Here is a 26,875-nt window from a genome sequence, read left to right on the forward strand (position 1 = left end):
TGGAGCCTCCTTAGCACAGCTAGATGACTCACTGGTTAGAGCTCTGGATCCAGAATCAGATCAGAACATCTGAAGTCAAATTGTGACTCTGGAAGTTACTTCTCTTTACCTCAGTTTTCTCATTTGCAAAATGAGCTGGAGAAGAAAATGGCAAACCGCTCCAGAATCTCTGCCTAGAAAACCCCAAAATGGGATCATAAAGATTCAGACATGACTAAAAGTCTTAAGCAGACTTCCTCATCTCTCATCTCCTATGCCCCCATGCCAGGAACACCCTTCTGACTGATTTCTTTCCCAGATCTCAGTTTGACTAGGGCAACATGCATTCAAGTGCTTAAGATTAGGTGATAACTGAGGCAGAGTGACCTCTTTTACCTAATCAAAAAAATCTACCTGTGGGGAAAGACTCTCCCGGTTTCTAGTCAAAACAGATACAATTGCTGTTTGCATTCACTGAGCCAAAAAAGGAGACAAACAGTGCCCAAGCAGGGCTTGGCCTGGAATTCAAAGTTGACCAATCAATGAGAGACTGAGTTTAAAGCACCTTCTCAAAATGCTGTTTGATTCCCAACTCTTTCTCTATTTTGTTTAATAAATGCTCAAGCATTGAATGATTGGAAGGAAGGAAGGGAGGAAAGGAGGAAGGAAGGAAGGGTGGAAGGAAGGAAGAGAGGAAGGGAGGGAGGGAGGAAGGAAGGAAAGAAGGAAGGAAGGGAGGGAGGGAAGCAGGAAGGGTGGAAAGAAGGAAGGGAGGGAGAGAGAGAGGGAGGGAGGAAGGGAGGAAAGAAGGAAGGGTGGAAGGAAGGAAGAGAGGAAGGGAGGGAGGGAGGGAGGGAGGAAAGAAAGAAGGAAGGAAGGGAGGGAGGAAGGAAGGAGGGAGGGAGGAAAGAAAGAAGGAAGGAGGAAGGAAGGAAGGGTGGAAGGAAGGAAGAGAGGAAGGAAGGAAGGAAGGAAGGAAGGAAGGAAGGAAGGAAGGAAGGAAGGAAGGAAGGGAGGAAGGGAGGGAGGAGGAAGGAAGGGAGGAAGGGAGGGAGAAAGGGAGGGAGGGAGGGAGGGAGGGAGGAAGGAAGGAAGGAAAAAGAGAATGACTGGGATTAGGGAGGATAGGAGGGAGGGAGGGAGGAGCGCCAGCCTCTCTAGTTAAGCATCAAGGGAGAAGGTTGGGGCAGCACAATGGGGAAAAGTCAAGGCGCAGGCGCAGAAGGAGGGAGCGGAGCGCCGGCAGGGCCCACTTCCCGCCGGGCCACAGGGGGCGCTGTGTCGGCGGAGCCGCCTCCTGGACACTGCGCGGCGTCCCTCGCTGCGGGAGCTCGGCTGTAAAAGGAGGAGGAGCCCCGCTGGCGCCGGAGCCGCCCGATCTCCGCAGCCCCTCAGTATTTTCGGTCAAGCAGCAGCACGGGCAACCGCTGGGCACCATGGGCAAGAGGGACAACCGGGTGGTAAGTGTCCCGCGCTAGCGGGACGGGGAAGGCTTCCGCCCCAGCGGCCCAGCTCCCTCGGCGGCCGCGCGGCCCTCCGATCCCGGGGCCTCCCCGAATCCGGCCCGGCCCACCTCCCCGGGGGCCCTCGGGCCTCGCTTTACCTAGCGCCCTCCGCCCCTCGCGGCGTGGCCTCGCTCTGGACCCGGTGTCAGAAGTGAGCCCGAAAGCGCTTCCTAGGCCCCGGGAAGCAGGAGGCCCCCAGCGCTAGCCGGCTGAGCCTGCTGCCCCGCTCCCCTCCCCCTCCCCGCGGTCCCCTCCGTTTCCCGCTCCGGGCCCCTTCCCCCTCCCTCCGTTGAAACCTAAGAGATGAGAGGGTCGGGGCAGCCTGACTAGGGGCTCTTGCACGCCCGGCACCCGGCACTGAGTGAGGGTTGCTTCTTCTCTCTGGGGGCCGGGGGCCGGTCTACATCCCTGGCGGGTAGCGAGGCCCGCCCGTGCTTTGTGCTCGCCGCCCGGTAAGGGCCGGCTCTCGAAGACCTTTGTTAAATCCAGGTCCTCGGAGGAGGGGAGGGGTCGCCGGGGCCCTAGGCAGCCTCGGCCTCTCTTAAAATAATTTTTCTATAATTGGCTTCCTTTGCAAACTCGTGCGTTTTATTTTTTTCGTTTTAAAGCTTCCCTTCTCCTCCCCCTCCCCCACCAAGGGCTAATCCCAAAGGAGACTCGAAGTTGGGGAACAGTTGTCTTGTGCTGCGGGTGAGAGGGAACGAGACCCCCAGCCCTACTTCTGCGGGCTCCCGCGCCCCTTACTCGGCCGGCTGGTGTGGTTTTGTGTTTTAACCTGGAATTGGGAACCTGCTGTAAGGATCCCCGAGGGCTAGATGGTAGCTAAGGAAACGGGAGCCCGGAGGGATTTGCTGTGATGGCCGGAGCCGGCTTTGGAGAGAAAAGAGATCAGTGTTAGCCCAGAGCTCCCCTCCTTACGGCGTAACTCACAGCGGCCCCTGCGGGCCCGGGGCAGCCCGGGGATAAATGTAACGGGCAGTCGGATTAAAGACCCCGAGGCTCGCCTTTTTGTGGTCACCATGCTGACTGGGACCCGAAGTAGAGTTTGAACCAGCTTCCCTGGCCCTGCCGTTTAGGCTGGTGCGGCCCTGGTCCGGCCCTCCCCTCTCCCCATCCCTCCCCCCTCCCCAGTCCCTTCCAGCTCTCGGTGCCGTGTCACACCGCGATCCTGGCAGCAGCCCTGTGCCAAGGTCACTCAGAGCCAGGTCTAGAACACGCTCGTCCTCATTCCTGGGCTGGTGCAGGTGCAAGACTTTACTGCTAATGTGGACTCCAAAACCACCGTTCTAAAATGGACTTAAAAGCAGTTCCAATGCTTCATTTTCTAAGATGGATTTAAAAGCAGTACAAATGGTTCTGTTGAATACCTTCCCACTGTTGCTAATGTAGGCAATTTCTGTAATAGCTCTTTCGTGTTGGTGAATTTGTTTAGGATTAACAGGTCTCAGTAATTTACAGAGGCTACATTTAGTAATAGTTACTTTCTAAGATGCCCTTCCTGTTCTTTATAAATAATTAGTATTCCTTCTAAGACAGGGATCCATCTCCAGTAAATAGTCAAATATCGCATACCGATTACTTCCATTTTTCCTAAGTACTTATTAAGTAATTCCTCCTACATTTGTCACCTTTTGCTTCAAGTTGACTTTCTATTAGTTATACTAATGGAAAAATACAGAGGCACAGATAATTTAAAAATCATTTATATTTCCTTTTGTCGTGTGTGCACGGAGTTATACTTCAGGTAACTTTTCTGTGAGCTATGTTAATGGAAAAATACAAAAGCACAGATAATCCAAAAATTATTTGTTTCCTTTTAGCTTGTGTTCTTACAGTTATGTTTCAATATGGGTGGGTCTGATCTGGAAATTTACAATACTTAAGTGAAGGAGTCACTGTAATGTTCCATAAAATTATCTACTTTCTGGAAACTGGACAATTTATTTGCTCTCCAACTGATAGGGAAAAATTCCTCTTTAAAGTATAGCTACATCAAAAGAAAAAAAAGAAAAAATAGATGTCAATAAAAATATGTTGGGCATACTTTTCCCTGGAAGTTCCCAGTAATCTGTCCCTCATCTAGATATAGAGTATCCTGTAGGTTCTTAAAAACTATGTCAAGCTAAGCACAAAGTCTAGCAACACCTACCCAAGATCACAAATGCTCCTCATCAGGTTGACCTGACCATGATAGATTTTTGTGACCACACCAAACTCCTGCCTTCCACTTATAGTATGTGGGTTTGGATTTCATCCCTCTTTGTGGAAGTATTAGGTTTATAACCTGAATGATTGTACTTTTGAGATACCTGTTATTAACTTTACTAGTCAGGTGTTGATTGTAATGTAGATTTTTTTTAAAAAACTGTTTTGTCCAAAGTAGATATAAAAATAATATGACATAGAAACCAAAAAGAATAAAGAGAAATGTTAGCAAACAGTATCATCTTATATGATAACTTGGGCAATTTGCAAACATAAGCTGCTTTTAAGGTGTAATATAGTAATTTGTTATTGTCAATGTTAGTAATTAAACACAGCCGTTGAGCATTAACAAAGCCTTCTGATTGCTGCCATTCTTCACATTACATAGATTAGAATTATCAGCAAAGGAAGATGAATAGAATTTATAAGCATACAACAGCAAAAGAAAAAGAATTATTTAAATTTATGCTTCTAGCCAGTTGGACTCAATTCTTAAATGATCAGCATTAGTTCCTCAAAAATACCCCAATTCTGAATGACATTCTGCGTGTGAGTCATTAGCCATGTTCTGGAACTACTGGCACATGAGTTGAGAGACCTGAAATCTCTAGTTCTGGGCCTGGCACTAACTTTATACAAGTCATTTACCTGGCTGGGCGTTAATTTTCCTCTGTACAATTTTGGGGTGGGATTAAATAATGTGTTGTAATAAATGTAAGGTCCTGTGTACTCTAAACTGAAGTGATTTTACCATTTCTAGCTCAAGTGAGAAAATATTTCCTAAAGATTTATTTATTATCTTTAATTAGAGAATTACTGGTAGGTAATGGTGATATTGCTGACCACCAAAGAAATCTGGAAATGTGTAATTTAAAGTTTGCAACAACAATATAAGAAAAGGTAATTTTCAAAAGATTTTGTTACAAATAGAATGTTACTTCCATTTATAAACAGTTGCAGCATATTTTCCTTTTTCTATGTTAAGCATTTACAATTAAGTAATCTTTACAATTAAGTTTAAGAATATTTCTTCTTATACCAGAGACCTTTATTTGTTAGCCAAGAATATGTTGACATAATTAATGTGGTCATGTGGATTCTGCCAACATTCTGTACAATCTGAGTAAATTGAATATGAAGACCAAGAGACTGAGATTGAATCAAAAGAACTTTACAGCATATAAATAATTTTAATAAAACAACATATTTACATTTAGGAACCTGGCAAGAAAAGCTTTTTGTTTTCTTAAATCCTTCTTGAAAATATTTCTAAAATATAGTAGTATATTTCTTATAAGTGTACTATAATTTAACCTTTGAGGATATCAAGTGATCATGGTGATCATTCTGAATAATAAAGTACAGTATTGTGCTACCCAATACTAAAGAATGAATGACTTAAACTGAGGGAAATCTCTATTACAGACTTTCAAGATATACAGGAAGTTGCCTTTTTTTCTTAATATGTCCTTCCAAACTAAGATTTTTTTTTTCTTTCAAAATAGAGAGGACAATTTTAGCTGGTGATGATTATAAGTTTTTATAATTCTTTGACTGTTGACTTTATTTTTTAGCTCAGTTATTGTACTGTGTAAGACAGAAAGAAAGCAGTTTTTTTAAAAAAGATTATCATTCTGGTTTAATTTCTTTCTTTTTTTCCCCTCCCCTTTTCAAGGCTTATATGAATCCAATAGCCATGGCCAGATCTCGAGGTCCTGCTCAGTCTGCAGGGCCAACAATACAGGATTATCTGAATCGGCCAAGGCCCACATGGTAATTATAATAATTATTCATTTATTTACTACATTGTTTTTAAAAACATTATTTTTTTGCCAAAAAAATACTTAAGACTTATTTTGTTTATTGTTAATGATTTATTGGCTACATTCTTCCTTTCTTCTAACAACAAATCAGGTGGGTTCATATACCATATTCAGTTAGTTATTACATTAAGAAACAATAAATCTCAGAAGGTAGGTTCCACTTTCTTTCAAAAATGTTTTTGAATAATCTTGATCTTTTATAGCTTAGTCAAATGGTAAGAAGATAATCCTCTGACCTCTTTTTAGAGAGTAATTATTTGAAACAGCTTTCTTTGATTCAGTACACCTGTTTTAAAATTTGGGCATATAATATACTGTTCACTAACAGAAAGAGATTTAGTTTTTTTCCTTGTCAGTATTCCACAGGGCGACATCAGGCATGAGACTTTCAGAGCAAGACCTCTGAAGATGTAATAGTTGAAATGTATTTATAATGCTTAATTCTTTTATTTTAAATGAAGCTTACTCTCCATTGGAGGACTGCTATAACTGACAGCTCACTAGGATAGTTATTAAGGGGAAATTATCGTATTTCATGTTTGAAATTGAGATGAGGAAATGATGTGTCAGTGGATAGATATTTTAGTAAATACAACAAATGATATGGACAAAGATTGTTTTTTTCTCAGCAGTATTTAGGATGAGATGGTTATTAATACTTTCTAATTTTCTAACATTAGAAAAAGAAATTTGTTCAGTGTATAATAATAAAGATTTGTGAGAAAGTTATTGAGCAGAATTCATTGCTGAAACTTTTCTGTGTTTTTTATGGACTCCATCCTTCTCATTAATGAAAGTATATTCAAATTAGGAAAATGATTACATAATCAATTTCTTTGGGGACTTTTTTTGAAAAAATCTCTCTTGATCTCTTGAAATTTGTGGCTATTATCATCTCTGAGTATAAACTTATGTTCTGTTTTTTAAGGGAAGAAGTGAAAGAACAGCTAGAAAAGAAGAAGAAAGGCTCCAAGGCATTGGCTGAATTTGAAGAAAAAATGAATGAGGTTGGTGAGCAATATGCTTTTTTACATAGAGACCTTTTTTGCCTTAAAAAGCCTTTAAATAAAATGTTTCATTTTAAATTTAATTTTATACATAAAGAAACTGAGGCAAATGACTTGCCCAGAATCACATAACTAATAAGTGTCTGAGTTCAGCTTTGAATTCAGTATTCTATCCACTTTAAGACTACTAAAATTCTACTATGTGCTGATAAACAATATTTCAAATCTTTAAACAAAATAAAAAAAGATCTTAGAGAAAGTACTTATTTAAGTCGAAAGAAAAATGTATTTTGCCCCTCATTTAAAAAAAAAAAAAAACATTATTTTTTTAATTATCTGCATTCATTCAGGACATATATAAACTTAGCTATAAAACACCTTACAGAAATAAAAGAAAGCAAAAATGATTGAAGAAATATTTAGTATAATACACATGACTGGATTATGGTAATATAATTTAAAATGACAATAGAACCTAAATTAATTTAAAAGTTTGTTCAAATTAATATAAGTAGACAAAATAGTAAAATTAATTTGAGGAGTAAAATATCTAGAACAGTGATAATTAACTTTTTTGTTGTGGGTGAAACCTGTGGGCTTATTTTAGAATGTTTAAATGCATAAAATAAAATTAATAGGATTACAAAGAAAGTCATTTGCATTGAAATAGTCCTAAAAACTTGTTTAAAAAATAAGTTTGTACACTCCAGGTTAAGAACCTCAATCTAGAATCTCAGTGAGAAATAATGGGAAGGAAAAGTAGGAATGAGCTAAAGTAGCATTAGCAGATATCAAATTATATTTTAAAACACTTAACTATGAAAATTATTTGGAACTGGTTACAGTACAGGAAAGTAAATCAGTGGGATAAGTGAAGTAAACAGACAAGAAGTAATTGGATACAATAGCCCGCTAAAGCTTAGAACATGAAATTTTTGGAAGAAAGCCTTCCCATTTGATAGAAAACTGAAAAGCACTTTGACCAACCTTGGGTTTTTAGAGCATATTCAAACGCATGTGTGACAAAAGTATAAAAGATCATATTCTATAAAATAAAGGGGGTTTCTTTTCACAACTTTTGATAGAGAAAGGAGTAACCAAAAAATGGAGAGAGAAATTTAGAATACAAGTACCATTTTAGAACAGTGTTCAACTGGGAAATGAATGTAAACTGTTTGCATTTTTGTTTTTCTCCCCGGGTTATTTTTACCTTCTGAATCCAATTCTTCCTATGCAACAAGAGAACTGCTCGGTTCTGCACACATATATTGTATCTAGGATATACATAACATATTTAACATGTATAAGACTGCTTGCCATCTGGGGTAGGGGATGGAGGGAGGAAGGAGAAAAATCAGAACATTATCTTACCAAGGGATAATGTGGTAAAAAAATTACCCAGGCATGGGTTCTGTCAATAAAAAGTTATAATTTAAAAAAAAATGTTCAAATGATGAAAATAGTTTTCAAAAAACAAAAATTGCAAATTGTCAGTAAACATATTTAAAGTTGTTCTAAATCATTAAAACAAATGCAAAATAAAACAAGGTTTCTGTGATGACCACGTATTTAAAATTAACCAGAGTCAGGAATTCAGGTTAAGGGGAAAATCGTCAATCTTTATTCTCAGTAGAGGTGAAGAAGGATTGCGATAGCAATATGGGCAGCTGTAACAGGAAGCCAGCTAGCAGAGGTGAAGGGGGATTGCAGGTGAAAGGGGGATTGCAGGTGAAATATATACCTAAAAAAAGTTAAGAACATGAATAAATGGTCCTTATATACTAGAATGTGTTAAGGGACAGGTCAATTCTCCGAGAGCCTCCATAGCTGTGCATCATAACATCTGAAGGAGTTTCAAGGCAGCCTTTGCTGACACAGGTGTTGGGGACTGGAAATGAGATAAAGTAGAGGCAGAAGGAAGAGGAGGGAGGTCAGACAACGCAACTGCCTCTCAGTCAGAGAGGTCAGAGAACAGCAACTGCCTCTCAGTCTCCTTGTATCATCTTCTCACAAGAGGAGATCCATTCTGAGTTGAATCTCCAAGCAGCCACTGTCAGGTGGCTCCCATGTATTTCAGCAACTCTCCTGTGTATTCCAACAAGAATGTTCATAGCATTTTTAGTGGTAGTAAAAAACTAAAAATAAGTAGATGGTCATTGATTGGGAATTGGCTTAATAAAGCATGAGTGGAGTTGGCTGTTGTGCACTAAAAGTGACAAATATTAAAAATTATGGGAGAAATGATGAGCTGATGCAGAATAAAGTACCAGAATACTATATTCAGTGTAGCTGAATTAAGAACAAAAGGCATCAATGACACATGCTTGTCTTCATGATGTGATAACTTTCTTCAGGAGAAGGATACGTGGAAAAAGTCAGTTCATCCCTCACAGGAAAATACCATATAGAGAAGATGAAAAGTGGCTGGACAGTCACAGAGATTGAATTAAGAATCAGTATTTGGATTTCTAACTGAAAAATTAGTTTATTTTAGACAAGATGCCTAACATTATATATAAAGAAACCATTTAATTGCATACAGAAGTGTAGCCCTGCCATTTGTTTGGTAATGGGATGATTACAAATTGAGTCAGTCACCAATGAATGGCTTGCTTTATAAACGTTTTTAAGTCATTTGTTTGGAACGTAGATGGCATCTCCTCATAAACAGTGGTATAAAAAAGCATGATTAGGTTATGAGAGCAGCCCACAAAAAATATTCTTTTCATAAATGTTGTTGAATTACCCGTCATGTTCACTCTGAGTCATTTTTATAAGAGAGGACTTGTTTGTAATATGGTGTTAACTCTTTTTTTTCTCCCCCCCAGAACTGGAAAAAGGAATTAGAGAAGCACAGAGAGAAATTGTTGGGGGGAAGCGAGAGTTCGTCAAAGAAAAGAGAGGTGATCCTTTTGATGTTTTATTGGCTCTCAATTCCTCAAGGGCAGTGATTATTTTAATTTTGTATTTGTATCACAGTAGTTGGCACATTAGGCATCTTAATTAATGCTTCTTGATTAACAAATTATAAAGTATGTCCAATATTTAAATTTCATCATATTTTACCTACTGCTAATAATGCATTTAGAAACTGAGATCATTTTATTACTTGGACTTCTTATTTGAAGAATTTAATCATATCCTGACATATTTATTTCTTTTTAGAGAAAGAAAAAGGAAAAGAAGAAATCTGGTAGGGTGAGCAACGTTTTCCTTTTTTTTTTTTCCTTCCCTTTTTGCCAAATATAAATGGATTAAAGCCCTGAAAAGTAAGGATGATTTGTTTTATTAATAATATGCCTCAGATTAAATAACTGGGCAGAAGCTAGTGTTCGTGATAAAAAGATGCTGTCCTCTTGTAGATATGGGGCTCCTTCATTAATATTAAAGCAGAATAATTGACTAGTATTTGTCTTAAATGTGAACATTTTAAAATCGAGTTTTCTTTAAAGATGTAACATTTAAATGGTTGGGGGAAGGAGAAATCTTGACTTTAAAAAAACAACCTCAATGATTCTTAAGAACATGAGCTTTTATTACCTTACATGATAAATTTATCCATTTTTTTTTTAATAATTTGATGAGGCACAATGAAATGAACAAATTCTGCATCTCACAAGCTTTAATTGTTTTGTGTTTGGTCAAGTCTTCATCCTCTTCTTCATCAAGCTCTGATTCTTCCAGCAGTTCTTCAGATTCAGAAGATGAGGTAAGAGTGAATTGTTTTTAATATACTGCATGAAATGGTGTTCTAAAACTTTTTAAATGTGTTGACTACACTATCAAGACCCATTGAGAAAATTCATTATGTTGTAGACTATTAGAAAAGTTTTATTCAAAGGTTGTAGTTGACAACCCTTTTTATAATATGCAGTAAGATTTTGATTAGTCATGTTTATGTGATAGAGAAGCTTTGGTATAGGATAGTTAAGAAACTATGTAGTTAAACTGGAATATTCATATCTTTTTGCTCCTTTTGTGAAATTATTATGTTCATTCACAAGTCAATTAAAAACGGGAATATCAATAAGCATTGCATAGAATCCTAGAATGTTAAGAGCTGAGCAGTTCAACTACTACATTTTAAGGAAATTGAGGGTTCTGGTTGTGACTTAATTCAAGATCAAACAGCAAGCTAGTGTTATGATGAACCCTTCCCCTATACTCCAGGAACCAGTAATTGCCCAAGACTTTGATCTGCTCTTTTCAACATCTTTTGGATCCATCCCAACTCTCCATTCTTGTGGCCACTATTTGAGTTCAGCTGCTCCTCACCTCTGGCATTGACTGCTATAATAATCATAGATTGATCTTCCAGTCTCCACACTCTCCTTTCTATTTCTTTGACTCAGCTACCAAAATAATCTTGCTAAGTACAGGGATAACCTGTTCCTTCTCTACTCAGAAATACTCAGTCACTACTCTTGTTCATAGGCTACATCCTGGACTCCCTATTACAGAAATTCAGAGCATTCACACACAGTGCCTGAAGTGCACACCTTTTCTTTGCCTTAAATTAGAGGCCTTCCTGAATCCTCCAAGCTAGTGCTTTCTCCTCATATTTTGCTGGAGCACTGTTTTCTCCCTACATCCCCTACTTTGTAGAACACTTATTTGTGTATCTCCACATATCACCACTCTCTTTGTAGACTCAATCTCCCTCCCCTTCTGTCTTAGCAAGTAGAATATAAGGCCTTAGAGAGTAGGGGCTGTTAATGTTTTTGTCTTTGCATGACACCATGCTAGATTCTAGGAATACATTCAGGCAGGAATTAGGAGGTTTTAGATCAGTAAGCCCATTTGTGTAGAACTCTCAGTATGCAACCTCTATCAATGCAAATTAATAACTGTTCTTTTAGAGAGTTTCCTAAAACACAATCAAATGGATTGCCCGTGGTCACATATTTAATACGTGTTAGAAATAGTATTTGAATCTAGGTCGTCATGATTCCAGGACTAGTCCAATGTCTGCCATTCCTGCCTCCCTCTCTTGATTATGGTAGGCATTTAATATTTGTTTGTTGAATTGGATTGTAAAAATTAGCAGATTCAATAAAGTCTTTGTAGAGCAATAATTGGCAATTATCTAAGACAACTAATCCCTTTTTAATCCTTTTCATTAATTGATTAAGGTAAGAAATAAATAAAATGCAAAAATTATATTAGGAGAGTTTAATGATATAGAAACCCATTTTTTTTCTTAAATATTTTGTATAGGATAAGAAACAAGGGAAAAAAAGAAGAAAAAAGAAATACCGTTCACATAGATCTTCAGAATGCTCCATATCAGAATCTGAATCAGATAGTAAGGTAACACAGAATTGGAATGGCAGTTTTTTTGACATTTGTAATATGAGGCTAGAACTTGTATTTTTAATTGCTTTCCATGTAAAAATTCCAATAATTGCTTATTTATTTAGCTTGACCTTCACAAAGATTTTTTTATATTCTGTCCTATGCAAGCACCTGCCAAACAATGTTTATCCTGTTTCTAGTGTCTGGAAGTGTATTCCAAAAAATCTGTCAGGAACATTTTGGAACAACATGGCCTCCAAGATTCAGAGCCTTTGCTTCAAAAGAAGAAATTCATTCCTCTTAGGGAAGAGCTAGGGATGGGATCATTGCCCTTCTGTTGCAGTAATAATTTACTTTATAACATGTTAGATTTTTATCTCAGTTTCTGATTCTTGAATCTTTGAATTAGCTTTAACTCCTAACACTTGATTTATAAATACTTGAATCTTCCCCTACTAGTTATTAATTTTGTAACAGGTGTCCTATAAGAGCCAAGATTCCTTTGATCATGTTCCTTTTCATACAAAAGTAGCTTCAAGATAAGAAAACATCATTTCTCCACTGTCCAGTTTTCTGAAACACTTCCATTGCCCACTGAAAGTTATTGTCCGGGAGTGAAGAGATGACACATCAGAACTTCAGGAGCAATGTGAAAGTCATTGAGAACACTTCTGGCAGATCTTGTTCTGCTGAATGCGGCACAGATGCGCACACATATTTCAGAAAAGATGGCTGGGAAATAGGAAGGGGCCTGTGGCTCAACCACAGGAGTTCAATGCAATGAAAACAGATGGTACTATATTATAATAAGCACCAAGATTCAAAATGCCAGACTGTACAGAGAGAGGGAGATAAAACAAGAATATTGGAGCATTCAGTTTCAGGAAGAATCCCAATTGGCATTCTCCCTACTAGCAAAGGTAAAAGATGAACAGCTGTGACCTCTACTTTAGTTTATTAAAAAAAAAAAAAAAAAAAAAAAAAAGCCTCATGCAACAGGTGAATGGTATGCGTGACCCTGTGCTAGGATTTGGGAAAAGTAGAAATAAGATAGTCCTTGTCCTCATGGAGCTTAAAAATCTAGTAGTGAGAAATAATAGAAAATCAAATAGCTATAATACAAAATAGAGACAAACTGAAAAAGCTTTTAAAAACATTGTTAGGCCTATGGAAAGGAAGATCCACAGAATTTCAGAGAGAGAGATACCTCAGCAGCCATTAGATCCAACTCTCCCACAAAAGGAATTTCTATGAATGATCTTTCTTAAATTCAATGAATGATCATTCAGTTTCCACTTGATAACCAACAAGGAAAGGGAATTCATCATCTCTGAAGGCAGCCCACCCTACCATTGGGTGACTGGGTTTGAAAGTTTTTTCAGACATCAGTTATAGACTGCTTTCTTGGTGAATTCCACCTGTTACTCCAGTTTTACCCATTTTGACCAGACAGACCCAATCTAATCACTCCTTCACGTAAAAGCTCTTAAAATATTGAAGAGAGCTATTATGTTGTCATCATTGTATTACATACATGTATATGCACACATACCCCCCACCATCATGCTTTGAGCAGAAGACTGACAAAATTAGATATGTACATTTTAAAAATTGAAGTGGCACTGGTGTTAGGAATGGATTGGAGGAGGACAGCCTAGATGTTGGAATATTATTTAGGAAGATTTTGCAATAATCCAGGAAAACTTGACTTTGATAAGGAATAGGAAAGAAGGAATGGATGTGAGATTGCACAGAGATTGACAAATCCAATTAACTTTCATTTTATTAGAGGCAGAGGAAAAAACAAAATATAATATGTTTTAGTTGTTATATGTTACTATTTGTATATGTAGCAAGTCAGAAGATTTATTTTTAGCAGGAAAGATTCTATAAGGTATAGGTAGAAAATAACTGCCTGACAGATAATTCCCAGGTTTTTCCCATTTGATAGAATTGCCCAAGGTCGAGTAGTTGTAATGTCTGAAGTAAAGGAATAGAATTGGGTCTCAGCTTTCTTGATAATAACTCAGCATAAGTAGCCTGGGCATTGCGGGCTTTAGATTTAACAACCTTTTCTCCCTTGTATTATCATTTGAAAAATAATTTTTGACACTTGTTAAAGCAAGTTATCCATTTTAAATGTAATTTACTAGAGGGAAAATGACATTTGAAGAATAGATAATAGTATTAGAGCCAATTTGGTTAAGAATAAATTTCTTCAATATAAAGATTTACTTCCATAATTTTTCTGTTTTCATTATAATGAACCTAGTATTTGCATTTTATCAATCACATCAGTTATATATCTATATATATACTTTACTATATTAAAAATTGATATTTTTACTTTCTTTAGGACAGCATTAAGAAAAAAAAGAAGTCTAAAGATGAACATGAGAGAGAAAAGGTAAATATTTTTTAAAAGTTAATATTTGTATATTAAATGCTTTTGAATTACTTAAAAATCTATCACATTTACCAGTTTTAGTTAGAAAATGTATAGTAAATGCATTCCCCTTTTTGGACCTTTTAATTCTATTTTGATGAAATCTACTTTAAACAGACTAAATAATCTAAACAAGCATTGTAGCTTATCTCAGAAGCTTTTAATTATATTTGGAATTAAATATACTTAAAAGTGTATTTTCTTCAGATAACTATCTTTAGTATAAAAATCAAGTCATTTCAACATTAGTCTTTGGTAACAATTGAACGTTGCTTTCTTCTATAGATGCATCTTGAAGAACTTATTTATAAATAGATTTATTTAAATTACATTTCCACAGTTCACATGATAATTTTTTTTTTTTGTATTTTAATTTCTTAATTTTGGAATTGGTCATAACTTGTACAGCATTTTAGAATTTGAAGACATATCAGGGCTATCTTTTCTAATTACTTAACTGTACAGGAATCTGTTCTACAGTTTCCCCAACAAAATAATCAGGTAGTCTTCTCTTGAAGGGCCTTTAGAAATCCATGAACTGGGCCTTTAGGAATCCATTAACTCAATCTACCCTACTTTTGGATATCCCTAATTTTTCCCATTTTTCCCCTTTTTTTATTTTTTCCTTAGATGTACAAAAAATTTTTCACATTTGATGTTTTAAAATTTTGAGTTCTATATACTGTAACCTATTTAACATGTAAAGGACTGCTTGCCATCTGGGGGAGGGGGTGCAGGGAGGGAGGGGAAAAATCGGAACAGAAGTGAGTGCAAGGGATAATGCTGTAAAAAAATTACCCTGGCATGGGTTCTGTCAATAAAAAGTTATTTAAAAAAAAAAAAAAGTTTTGAGTTCCAAATTTCATCCCTCCCTCTCTTCCCTAATAGCCTGATATAGATTATACCTGTAAAACATTTCATGTTAGTCATTTTGTACAAGAAAATTAAAAGTAAAATAAAGTACACTTCATTCTGTATTCAGACAATGTCAGTTCTTTGTCTAAATATAAATGGCATTTTTCATCATGCGTCCTCTCATATTGCTGAGAATAGCTAAATCATTCACAGTTGTACATCATACAGTATTGCTATTAATGTGTATAATGTTTTATTGGTTCTGCTCACTTCACTTTGTTACCAGTTCACATAAGTCCAGATTTTCCTGAAATCCTGATTATTACTGCTTGTCACAATAATACTCTTTTGTACTTACATATCACAACTTGTTCAGCCATTCCCCAGTCAATGGACATCCTCTCAATTTCCAGTTCTTAGTCATCACAAAAAGAATCAATATAAATATTTTTGTACAAATAGGTCCTTTTCCCTTTTTTATTTTAATCTCTTTGGAATACAGACCTAGTAATGGTATTGCTGGGTCAAAGAGTATGCCCAGTTTTATAGCCCTTTGAGCATAATTCCAAATTATTCTCCAGAGTGGTTGGATCAGTTCACAATTCCACCAGCAGTGCATTAGTGTCTCAATTTTCCCATAGCCCTTCCAGCATTTATCATTTTCTTTTTTTGTTATATTAGCCAATTTGATGGATAGAAGATGGTATCTCAAAGTTGTTTTGTTTTTCTCTAATCAGTGGTGATTTAGAGCACTTTTTCATGACTAAATAGTTTTGATTTCTTTGTCTGAAAACTGCCTGTTCGTATCCTTTGACCATTCATCAGTTGGGGCATGATTTGTATTTTTATATATTTGACCCAGTTCTCTAGATATAGCTGAGAAATGGAGTGCTCTGTTAAGATTTTCTGTAAATATCTTTACCTTTCTTCAAGTCATTAATCTGTTAATACATACTTAAATATACTAAATCAATTTGAGAGTTTTTTGAACATTAATTTTATATTGTAAATGATTCCCTAGTTTTGCCTTGTATTGAAGTATTTCCACAAAAAAGTGGACTTTTTTCTTTTTAATATTGATGGAGCCAGTGTTTTTTTTCTTCTTGTTTTTACTTGATTTTATCCATTTTTCATCACTTCATACAGGTTTTCTCTGATATCTCAGAATTTTTCATGTTTTGTCATTTTTTATATGATATGGGAATATACTAGGCCACATTTACATAGCATAATTTGTTGAATTGTTTCAGCAATCATTAGAAGTTAGTAAAACAGTATTTGCAAAAAAAAAAAAAAAAAAAAAAAATGTTGAATTGGGACCGGCAAGTATTTTTTTTTTTTTTTAAACCTACTACATGTGTAGCCTTTAGTGAGGCATTGAGGTGGATATGAGTGAAATAATTAATTATGCAATTGTTTTGTGGGTTGATTTTAAATGTATACATACTCACACATATATTAGATATAATTTAGTAAGTCATGAAGAAATACAGACCTGCAACTGAGCAGTGTGGATTTGTTTTAATAAAATGTTTTGTTACTAAATTAATAACTCCTGTGAAACTTTAGGGTCATACAAAACATGAACTCCCCAAGTTTCCGTCATCATTTGTAGAAATGAAAATAACATTTTAAAGATGGTTATTATGGTTAAATTGAATCTTTAAAATATATCATTAATATATCTTCAATCAATAGAAATAATATGTTGAATAATTCATAGGATATCAAAAGTCTGAGCAAGAAAAGAAAGAAGATAAATTCTGAAGATAAACCTGTATCATCTGAATCTTTATCAGAACCAGATTGTATAGAAGAGGTTAGTATGTAAATTGAATGTTTCCTTCAGTTTTTTTAATGTTTCAATTTTTTATATACTAAATAAGCAAAAAAGAATAAAACTTGAACTTCATTTCTGATATAATATGAAAGAAATGAAATAGAGTATAAATGTTACATATGTAATTGAATATGCTAAAGTAGATTAATATTCTACTTTTGATAGATTCTAAACAATAAATTCAAATGATTGTTGTTTAGATTGAATTGATGTAACTTGTCTCAGAAGCTTTTAAATATATTTGAAATTAAGTTCACTTAAAATATATTTTCTTCAAAGGATAAAATAAAAAAGGATTTTCTATAAAATCAATTTATGTTAAAATTGAATACTTTTTACAGTTGCACTTTGCTTTGTCCTAAAGAGTTTACCATTTTAATACTAAATTTTTATATTTCTGCAGTATAATGTTTTGTGTTCTCTTTTTTAAAAAAAACTCTACAATTTGTTTTTCATTAACTATTATATGTAGTTTTAGATGTTATATTCACAGAAATGTTATAAAGTCATTTTTGTGTACATTTTCTATTTATGACAGAATATTGTAGCACTATCCCTGAATTTAGGAGATCTGAGTTTACAGCCTATCTCAGACACTTAACATTTCCTAGCTGTATAATTCTGAGCAAAGTGACTTAACCCTAATTGTCTCAAAACAAAAACAACCCCCCCAAAATGATAGAATATCAATCTGTACTTAATTTAACATTAATTTTGGTGAAATAAGAAAATAAGGAGAAGTGTTCAAGTTTCTGAGCTATTTGAAGGGCATAGAAATAGTGATATTTGAAAAAAGAAGTGATAGAGTAGTAACCATGGCGAAATACAGTAATATTAAATAGGTTGTTTTTTTCTGTTCATGTTCATTATGACTGCTAATATATCTGACCCAATGATTCATCCAGCTTTTTATTTAGTAATAATTCCTACTAATCTAGTCTTTTCTAATCATGAGATTCAGGCCTTTCACTGATTAATTATATTTTAAATGTATTTCTTGGCACTTTCAGGACTTGAAATAATTAGATTTAACAAAAAGTCCTCCTGACTTCATGGCTTGTGCTCTATCCAAATTTGCCATCTAGCTTCCCCGATCATCACATAATCTTGTTGTTGCTGTGTACAATGTTCTCTTGGTTCTACCCCATTTTAGCATGAGTTCATGTACGTCTCTCCAAGAATTTCTGAAATCATTTTGCTGATAGTTTCTTATAGAACAATAACATTCCATTACATTCATGTACCACAACTTATTTCAGCCATTCTCCAATTGATGCATCCACTCAGTTTTCAATTCTTTGCCACTACAAAGGGGGTTGCCACAAACATTTTTGCATGTGGAGTCCTTTTCCCTCTTTTATGGTCTCTTTGGGATACAGGCCCAGTAGAGACATTGCTGAATCAAAGGGTATGTTCAGTGTTATAGCCCTTTGGGCATAGTTCTAATTTGCTCCGCAGGATGGTTGGATCAGTTCACAACTCCACTAACAGTATATTAGTATTCCATTTTTCTGAGAATGTAATCTTAAAGTGGTATCTCTCAGTTAATGGGTATAAACAATTTAATAACTTTCCTTGAATAATTCCAAATTATATTTATAAATAGTACTTCAGTTATTACCTTGCTGGTGTAATCTTTATCTTTGCTCGATAATCATGTGAGTTGTTAAACTAATGAAGGAACACATCAATACTGACATTATTTAAAGAAAACCTTACATTTAATTGTAAGGATATTACTTGGAGAAAAGTAAATTAAGGTGCTGACAGTGATCTTTTCATTTTAAAAGGACTTCATCCTCATTCTAAAGCAGCAAGAAGTTTTATTCCATAGGACATTTGCTACTTCTGCTTTGTCATACCCAGATAAATGTAAGCAAGATGACCTCATGAAGATAGGTTTAGTTTATATTCCAGTATCTGTAGCAGAGGATAAAGAAACAGAAATTATATAAGAATTTGAAGGAGATCACCATAAAGCAGGTGACTTCAGTACTAAGTTATACATAAGGAAAGTAAGACCAAAAAAAGGTTGGGAAATAGGTTCAGAATTTAAAAAACAAAAAAGCAAAAAGGTTTATAAATTATTTGCCTATTTATCGTGAATACATTCTTTGAACAAAAAAATTTATCAAGGCCTTTTGGTTTTTTACATTATTGTAATTTCCCAGAGTCCTCAGAGCTCTTACTTCCTTCCCCCCAATTAAAAAAGTCTGATATTTAAGGCACTATTGGACACCAATAATCTACCCCTTTTACCTGGATAAGGTAATAATAATAATAATAATAATGATAATTGACATGTAATAATAGTAACAGTTGACATTTATCATTTTATGACCTTCACAGTACTTGACATTATTTCACTTGAGCCTCACAACAACCCTGTGATGTGTAAATTCCAGATTTTATCCTCATTATACAGATGAGGAAATTATGAATCAGAGAACTGTCTTGTCTGTAAATAGCTGATATATGCCAAAGGTGAATTGATTGACCCTATGTCCAAGCCTAGTACCAGATTAATTATGTTATACTATGATTGATCATCCATTCTCGGGTGTCAAGATAATTAAATTTATCTGAATTCTGATATATTTTAGTGTTGGTTCCTTTTTTAGTATTATGGTCATCTGTACCTATTTTATTTCAGTTTTTTGCTACCACAGAAGTGATACTGTGAGTGTTTAAGTCTATATGGAACCCTTTTTTGACCTTTTGGTATATATATCCCCTAATAATTATAACATTGAATTAAGGTAGTCACAAGTGGAATGGTAAGTTTCTCCATATGCTGCCATCTGTGGGTGACATTGTCTTGAGTTCATCAAGTTTATGAACATTACAGGGCCTCAGTGAAAACTACAATCATTTAAAAGCTATCAGTCTAACAGCACATACAGGAAAAATTAAGTAAGGAACATATATTGGCAAAATTGCTTTGGTTTGTTGAGCAATCAATTGAGTCATTGGCCTAGAACATGTGGAGTGAAGTCTAGACTTGAACAGGAGAGTAGCCTACATCAGATTCATGATTTTTATCTAGCACTTGAGATGACAATAATTTATGTACTTATAGTGTTTTAACGTTCACAAAGCATTTTTCTCACAAAAACTCCATAAAGTAATTAGTAAAAATATTATTCCATTTTAAATATGAGAGGTACATATGATTTAGGTTAAGTAACCTATTTAGTCCTATTTCTCTATGGTCATAGTATTTTTCTTTAAAATGAAAATGATCAAGTTCTTTTTTTTTTTTTTTTTTTTTTTTAATCCCTATTTTTGGTGGCAGTTATTTCTAAATCAATGACTTTGTGGTCAGTCAGGTTTCACACCAGGAAAAAGAAAGACCAGTGTCCTTGCACAAACATGTACCCAAATACATTTTATTAAAAGTTTGTTTTTGGTTTTTACTGCCATCCAAGGGCACAGGATGCCACAAATCTTCAATTTTGTTTCAAGTCATTTTGGGAATGAGGAAAGGGAGGGCAGAGAATGTGATGTAACTAGTAGCTCTAAAAATAGCCTTCCATTTTCTGCCTTTTGTGCAGAAGAATCTCAGGTTTGAAATGTAGTCATTTTCCTTCCTTGATGGGGGTGAGACTGCAGCACTTGCTGGCAAAGCATTGGGTTAGCTGTTACCTCTCCTGTAACTACAGTTTGGATCTTTGAACATCTAGGAAACGTCTTTCTGCATATCAAGAGGAAAGGGAAGAGTTATAGCAGCCACAGACCAGGCTTTGTGAAGTCAGTTATAGCAATCTTAGTTTAGACTTGACCATAGTCACATGGCTGTAAGTGTTAGCATTTGTGTTTGAACCTAGGGCATCTCACCCACTTTGAAAGACATAGGAAGCTACAGTATGATGTACTGAGATAGAACCTGACATAATAGACGCAAGTTGCAAAAGTGATCGGAAAAGGAGACCAGTGTTATTTGGTGTCTAAGAATGGTGCAGGAACATGGGAGGGAGAAGCCCCTGGGGAAACTAGAATGGAAGTTCCAGTCAGAGCTGGATCAGGCAGGACAGATAGCCATGAAATGTCTGGACATTTAAAAAGTCAGTGCAATCTGTAATCGGAAGTAAATTCAACTGCCAAAATCTTACGTCACATAATCGTGTGCCAGACTAGCCTCACTTCTTTTTTGAGGAGCTGGTTTGCTAAGATTTTAACAAAATATTTAATGGGATCTTTCTTTCTCTTGTAAACAAATTTAATTAAGTAGCTTCTCTCACTGAAGGACTCTCATTAATGGGGAGAGGGTGTCAATTTGGAAAACTAAGGGTTTTATTTGAGATTTCACTCCTTGTTTTGAATTTTTTTATCTTGATCATTAAGTTTGTAATAACACGGGACATAATATTTCAGAGGTAATCCGCTAGGTCAATCCTTACATAGTTTCAAAGTACAATCCCTTGAGCCTGTGGTGTTTGGGTTCCTTTGATACTAAAATATTCATCATCTAGTGGTTAAATTTTGCTAGGCTGGACTTTAGGTATCAAATGTGCAATTTGACCAAATCCTTCTACTTTACTGGGTAGGACCTGTGAGAACTTCCTTTATAATGTTCAGAGACCTGGACTTACCAATACATAACACCTAGGGCATTGGAGTACTTTTAAATGACTATTGTACTAATCATCTTTAAATGAGTAAATGACTTTCATATAGATTTATATATATTTTTGCTGTATATATAATATTATGTCAGATTCCAAAGGAGATGAAAAAAATTAACATATAATTCATGTCTGTTTGGGGAACTTAAAGATTTTTTTATTTCTTCATATAGGAATATAACTTAAATTTATTTAAAATATAATTTTATATAAAAAATTACATTTAAACTTTTTGAAGTAGTTTTTATGGGATTCTGGTTATATTAGGTTATTAAATAAAAATCTCATTCTTATTTTTGCAAGTTTCATAGGATAGTTCATTAAAATTTGTCTATTTTTTTAGGCACAAGCAAAGAAAAAGAAAAACAGTGAGGAGCGAGAAAAGACCACAGCAAGTATCATTTATATTCTTATAGGATAACAAAATAGTTTTATGGGTCAGGAGTGAGGAAAAATAAGCTTAATGGAATAAATAATCTAGGTCATAATGAGAGTTTAGAACCATAATTTATCCGTTATAAAAACCTACTGTGTAACAACTGTATTACTGATGTTGTTTTGTATTCTGGTAATACTAGCATTATTAACAGGGATCATTCACATTTGTATAGTACTTTAAAGTTGTCAAAGCAACTTACATACATTATTTCCTTTGACTTTATAATATTCATGAGAGGGAAGTAATGCTGACATTATTGTCCCCATTTTATAGATAAGGCAACAGAGACTTGGTCAGACTAAATGACTTGCCTTGGGTAAATACTGGGCAATCAATTGAAAAAGTCCCACTGTAGTAAATTTGTATGTGCTGATTTTTTTTGGAATCACAGTTTAGTATTACATGATGCCTATGTGTTCAAGATAATGTTTACTTTAGTTTGTACTAATATTAAGAGAAACGTTCATTTAACTTGGGTTGGGGAAAACACTGAGGGGGTGAAAAAAGACTACAATCATATCATTTACATTCACTTACATTCAATTAAAATTTTTTTTGAAACTCAAAAGTGAGTAGTAGTTAATTTTTTAAATTTCATCATTTAACAGTTTTGCATCTTCTTAGAATAATGAAAAGTTATATAGTCTTTGTAGTAAGTTAGTTCCCAAGATATCTGAGCATAAATTCTTGAAGTAGTGAAATAATGGTCTTCCTCTGCCTGAAGCACAAACTTGATGAGTTAGAAGAACAAATTGATCCTAATAAGGGATTTGGATGGGATATGTTATGTTATATGCATGACAATAATTTTTAAATACCATTAGAAAATAAGTAGTTTACAGTGAAAATGGTTTTTATGCAAAGATGAAAGGCCTTTTTGGATTTTGATGTAATAATGAATTTTGAAGAAAGCTGTCCTGAAAAATCATTGTTGCACTTCATTCTGCATTTGAGTGAAACTCCTCACCAAAATTGTCTTGGGATCAGAATAGAATAGTTAGAAGATCTCATTAAACCTCTACGTTTTACCAAGGAGAGAGAGGCTTGGGGCAACAGCGTTTGGCACAAGGTGGCTGTTTAGTAGTGGAGCCAGAATTTCAAACCTGACTTTTGACTCCATGGTGATTTCAGCTACAACTTTAGTAATATTGACAGTGGAGACTGTCTAGTGGGCTGGTCAGCATTTTCTACTCATTGAGCCAAAGAAGGGTCTAGAGAACAAGAAAGCACTGGAGAACTTAGAAGAAGGAAGGTCAAGACCATCCTATGTCATTTTTCCATTGAAAATTCAATAAATCTGTAGGGTCATAATTGAGATATGCATTTATCTGAAGATTTAATCTTTTTAAGGAAGGGTTAGACCAGAAGGAAGCCATAGAATACAGGAGGCCAACATGAGGAGGGGAGAGTATCCCAGGAATGGAGGACAGCCAGTGAAAATGCACAAGAGTTGGGAGATAACTCTTAACAAAAATGAGGAATCAGTGACTTCCTTTTGGTCTCTGCTAGAATGTTCCACTTTCTGAAAGGAGCCTTTCCTACTCTTGATGCCTTCCATCTGAGATTGTTTTCAATGATCTTGTTCATATGTAGTTGCTTGTTAGTAGTCTCCCATGTTAAACTTGTGTGCTTCTTACAAATAAGAACATTTTAAATTTTTCTTTGCATCCTCAATACTTAGCTCAGTGTGTGGCATATAGATGTTTAATAAATTTTCGTTGATTTTATAAGTATTTCAAAAAGTCAGACCAAGCATTTCTGTAGTGTTAAGAAGAGCTTGTTTCTACTAGTGAGTTTGGTATAATAGATCCTTTTATTATAAGTCTGTCCTCCAAATTATTCCAATTCAAATATTTTAAATAAAGCAATATTCTATGACGCTTGTATATTTAAATGTTTGACAGTAGCCAAAGGTTGTATAATTTATCTACCATAGCATTTCTTGTTATTTAACAGTAATAAATTTAATGTTTCTGATCTGGCAAACTTTCTTAATCAAAAAGTTCTCTGTTGCTGTTATATCATCTAAATTTCAACATCAATACAATTATTTTCTCTTTTAAGATAGTACATAATTGAATCTTCAGAAGTGAAATAAACAGCCTTAGGAGATAATAGCTTTTTCCTACACTGAAAAGCAAAGATTACAGGAACATATAAAAATTATGGATTTCAAAGGTCATCCCATCCAACCCTCATTTTATCTATGAAGAAACTGCGGCCCAAAGATGGTGACTTGCCAGAGGTCACAAGAGGCAGAGTTAGCCTTACATTTTTCAGGACACAACATGTCTTACGGTTTCCCTCTTTTTAAGCAGGGTCTGGGTGACTGTGTATGTTGGAGAGAATTCTTGTTCTCCAGATAAAAGAGATAAAAGCTGCTCTCACTGGTCACTGAAGTCCTTTTTGAGCCTTAGAATCTGTGAAATGATCTAAAATGAAATCATAAATCGAGGCCAGATGTTGAAGCATAATTTCATGAAATTTTCTTTCTTAAAAAGGAACACTTAGCTAGAACTTAGATTTTTAATTAATAGGTAACATGGTAACTATATGCTTTCCACATGTGTATAAGAAGTTCTCTGCTGTTCATATATGGCAAATTAACAAGTTGGGATCTATAGATCAGAGCTGCTTATCCTGGACTCCACAGACACCCATCCCTCAAGAATCTATAGGTAGATTTCAGGGGATTTATGAATTTGGATGGGAAAAAAAATTATCTTTAGACTGACTTCAAACTAAATTTTTTCATTTCCTTCCATTATTGATGTAGCAACAAATCCCTAGACTTCTGCTCATTTTCCTGACATAGAATTTTTAAGAAAAATCACAATAGTTGATTTCTTCCTTCTTTTGAATATCATTATTAGGTTACTATTTGGTTGTATTGCCAACCTGATTTAACAAAGCTTTATTAAAAGATCAGAACCAAAAGAATGTTGTATTCAGTAATAGTAATATTCAAAGAATAATTGTAAATGACTAAGTTATTCTAAGTACCATAAATATGTTAACTACAAGGAACCTATGAAGGAAGATATTATCCATCTTCAGAGAAAAAAAACTGATAGATGTATACGTAGTGTGGTTTTACACACATACCTACACACACATCCACACATACTCTCATCCATCTCAAATGATAGCTTTCTCTAGTATAGTGTGGGGAAGGAGAGAGGTGACAGTTTGGAACTTAAAATGTAACCAAAAAAATTTTAAATTTTTAAAAAAAAAAAAAAAAGAAGAAGAAATAACTTTATTATAACTTATAATTTCCCAACTAAAGTCTTTTTTCTGGTTTTATGTGATAGGTTTTTTTATCTTAAATGTAATGATGCTTATTGTATAATTCTTTTAAAGGAAAAGACAAAAAAGAAAAAGAAGCACAAGAAACATGGCAAGAAGAAGAAAAAGAAGGCTACTGGATCAGGTCCAGAGTCAGCATAACCCTCGGACCCCTGACATCTCCCTGCCAGAAAGTGCAATGTGTAAAGGAAACTTCAACTGTGAAAGTTACGGCTTCTGCTACCCAAATGCATGAGTGCTCCTGTGTTTTTAGAACCTGAAGCCGCGGGCCGGAAGAGGCCATGATTGTTGCCTGCTGCTTATTACATGGGGTACATTCACCTTCTTTTTTTTGGTTTTATTTTTCTTCCCAGTATTTTTAGATCTGGGAGGTGATACACTAGAGTCCAACTGGTATTTGAGATATTTGGAAATAAAGTAAAATCTTTTAGATAATGAATATTTTTAACAGGAAGTATCTAATTTTAAATCAGTAAACATAAAACTTAAATGCATCTTTAGGATGTGTTTAAAGTGACAAATCAGAGATACCCAGATGACTACAGTTGGCCTCTTTGAAACAAGGGCATGACATTAATGCCCTCAAAATCTTTACTTTTGTAGGTATTATTTTTCTTCCCTTAATTTTTTTGTTTACCTGGGGTGGGGAAGGGAGCGGGGAGGGCGTCGATATTATTTTAGCTAGCTGAATAGTGTGCCTTTTGATCCTTGCACATCCTATCTATTTCGGTCAGGACAGACACTGTGCTTCCTAGGGAGGCCAAGAGCTGGTCGGCAGCAGTCTGTCCTTTTGCTGAACTTAGTAAATGAGGCATTCTGGAGCTCTGCTGTCTGCCAGCTACTTCAGGTAGTAAAGAAAGACAGCACTTGCAGCATGAGAGAGCTCCAAAACCTAGGAAACTTACCTCCACTTCAATCTTTTGAATATTTTTAGCAGTAGAGTGTTACATAATTTGAATTAATTTTGGTTACACTTTGGAGGGAATCATTTCATAGAGACACTGGTTTGTTTTTTTTGTTTTGGTTTTTTTGGTTTTTTTTTTTTTTTTTTTTTTTTTGGTATAGATAGCTAAAATATTCTGAAATATTTTGCATGTTTTATACTATTTTAAGTTTTAACTAGCCAGGGAAATTTTATTGTAACCAGTGACCATTATTTTTTGTATGAATTATGTTCCAGCTGCATTGTTTCAAGTGTGTAATTCCTTATTCTTACTATAATAAGTTCATTAACTGTGTTTAATTGCACACTTGCAGAAAATATTTAGCATGTAAAAAGCAGGTTTTTGATATTTTACGGCTTCATATTGAAGCTGATTTGCTATGAGCAAGTTAAGTGGCAGGCCTAGTATGCTATATGTCTTGTTACATAAAACTACTGCCAGAATCTCAGTAAATTTACCGTTCAAAAAGTTTGTTGTCTTTATATATTAATATTGAATTAAGACAGGGATTAAAGTAAAGTAAGAATGACATGATTGCTATTCCTGTGGCATATTTTACTAAGATTGGGTGCCTCAAATGTCTGCTGCTGAATTATGTTTACC

At 35.2% G+C, this 26,875-nt stretch overlaps 1 protein-coding gene across 2 annotated transcripts; it reads left to right on the forward strand.

Moving 5' to 3' along the window:
• The first annotated feature begins 1,307 nt into the window (after positions 1-1,307).
• On the forward strand, positions 1,308-26,740 carry FAM133B (family with sequence similarity 133 member B). 2 transcript variants are annotated; one of them, XM_052000878.1, is made up of 11 exons: positions 1,308-1,439; positions 5,365-5,462; positions 6,441-6,519; positions 9,348-9,422; positions 9,685-9,717; positions 10,166-10,228; positions 11,737-11,829; positions 14,171-14,221; positions 16,839-16,934; positions 21,924-21,971; positions 25,383-25,640. In XM_052000878.1, the coding sequence occupies exons 1-11, from the start codon at positions 1,416-1,418 to the stop codon at positions 25,467-25,469; spliced, it is 747 nt and encodes a 248-aa protein (XP_051856838.1). In that variant the 5' UTR covers positions 1,308-1,415; the 3' UTR covers positions 25,470-25,640. The 2 variants fall into 2 exon arrangements, with proteins under 2 accessions (XP_051856838.1, XP_051856839.1); XM_052000879.1 differs by lacking the exon at positions 1,308-1,439 and having other exon boundaries at positions 6,446-6,519; positions 21,924-21,975; positions 25,383-26,740.
• The last annotated feature ends 135 nt before the right edge of the window (positions 26,741-26,875 follow it).

The sequence above is a fragment of the Antechinus flavipes genome, chromosome 5 (genome assembly GCF_016432865.1).
Source record: "Antechinus flavipes isolate AdamAnt ecotype Samford, QLD, Australia chromosome 5, AdamAnt_v2, whole genome shotgun sequence".
NCBI classification, from domain to species: Eukaryota; Metazoa; Chordata; class Mammalia; order Dasyuromorphia; family Dasyuridae; genus Antechinus; species Antechinus flavipes.

Coding starts and splice junctions, on each gene's coding strand:
- FAM133B (XM_052000878.1), top strand. CDS start 1,416: ATGGGCAAGAGGGACAACCGGGTG. Junction 14,222..16,838: donor ATGAACATGAGAGAGAAAAG/GTAAATATTTTT, acceptor AATAATTCATAG/GATATCAAAAGTCTGAGCAA. Junction 16,935..21,923: donor AACCAGATTGTATAGAAGAG/GTTAGTATGTAA, acceptor CTATTTTTTTAG/GCACAAGCAAAGAAAAAGAA.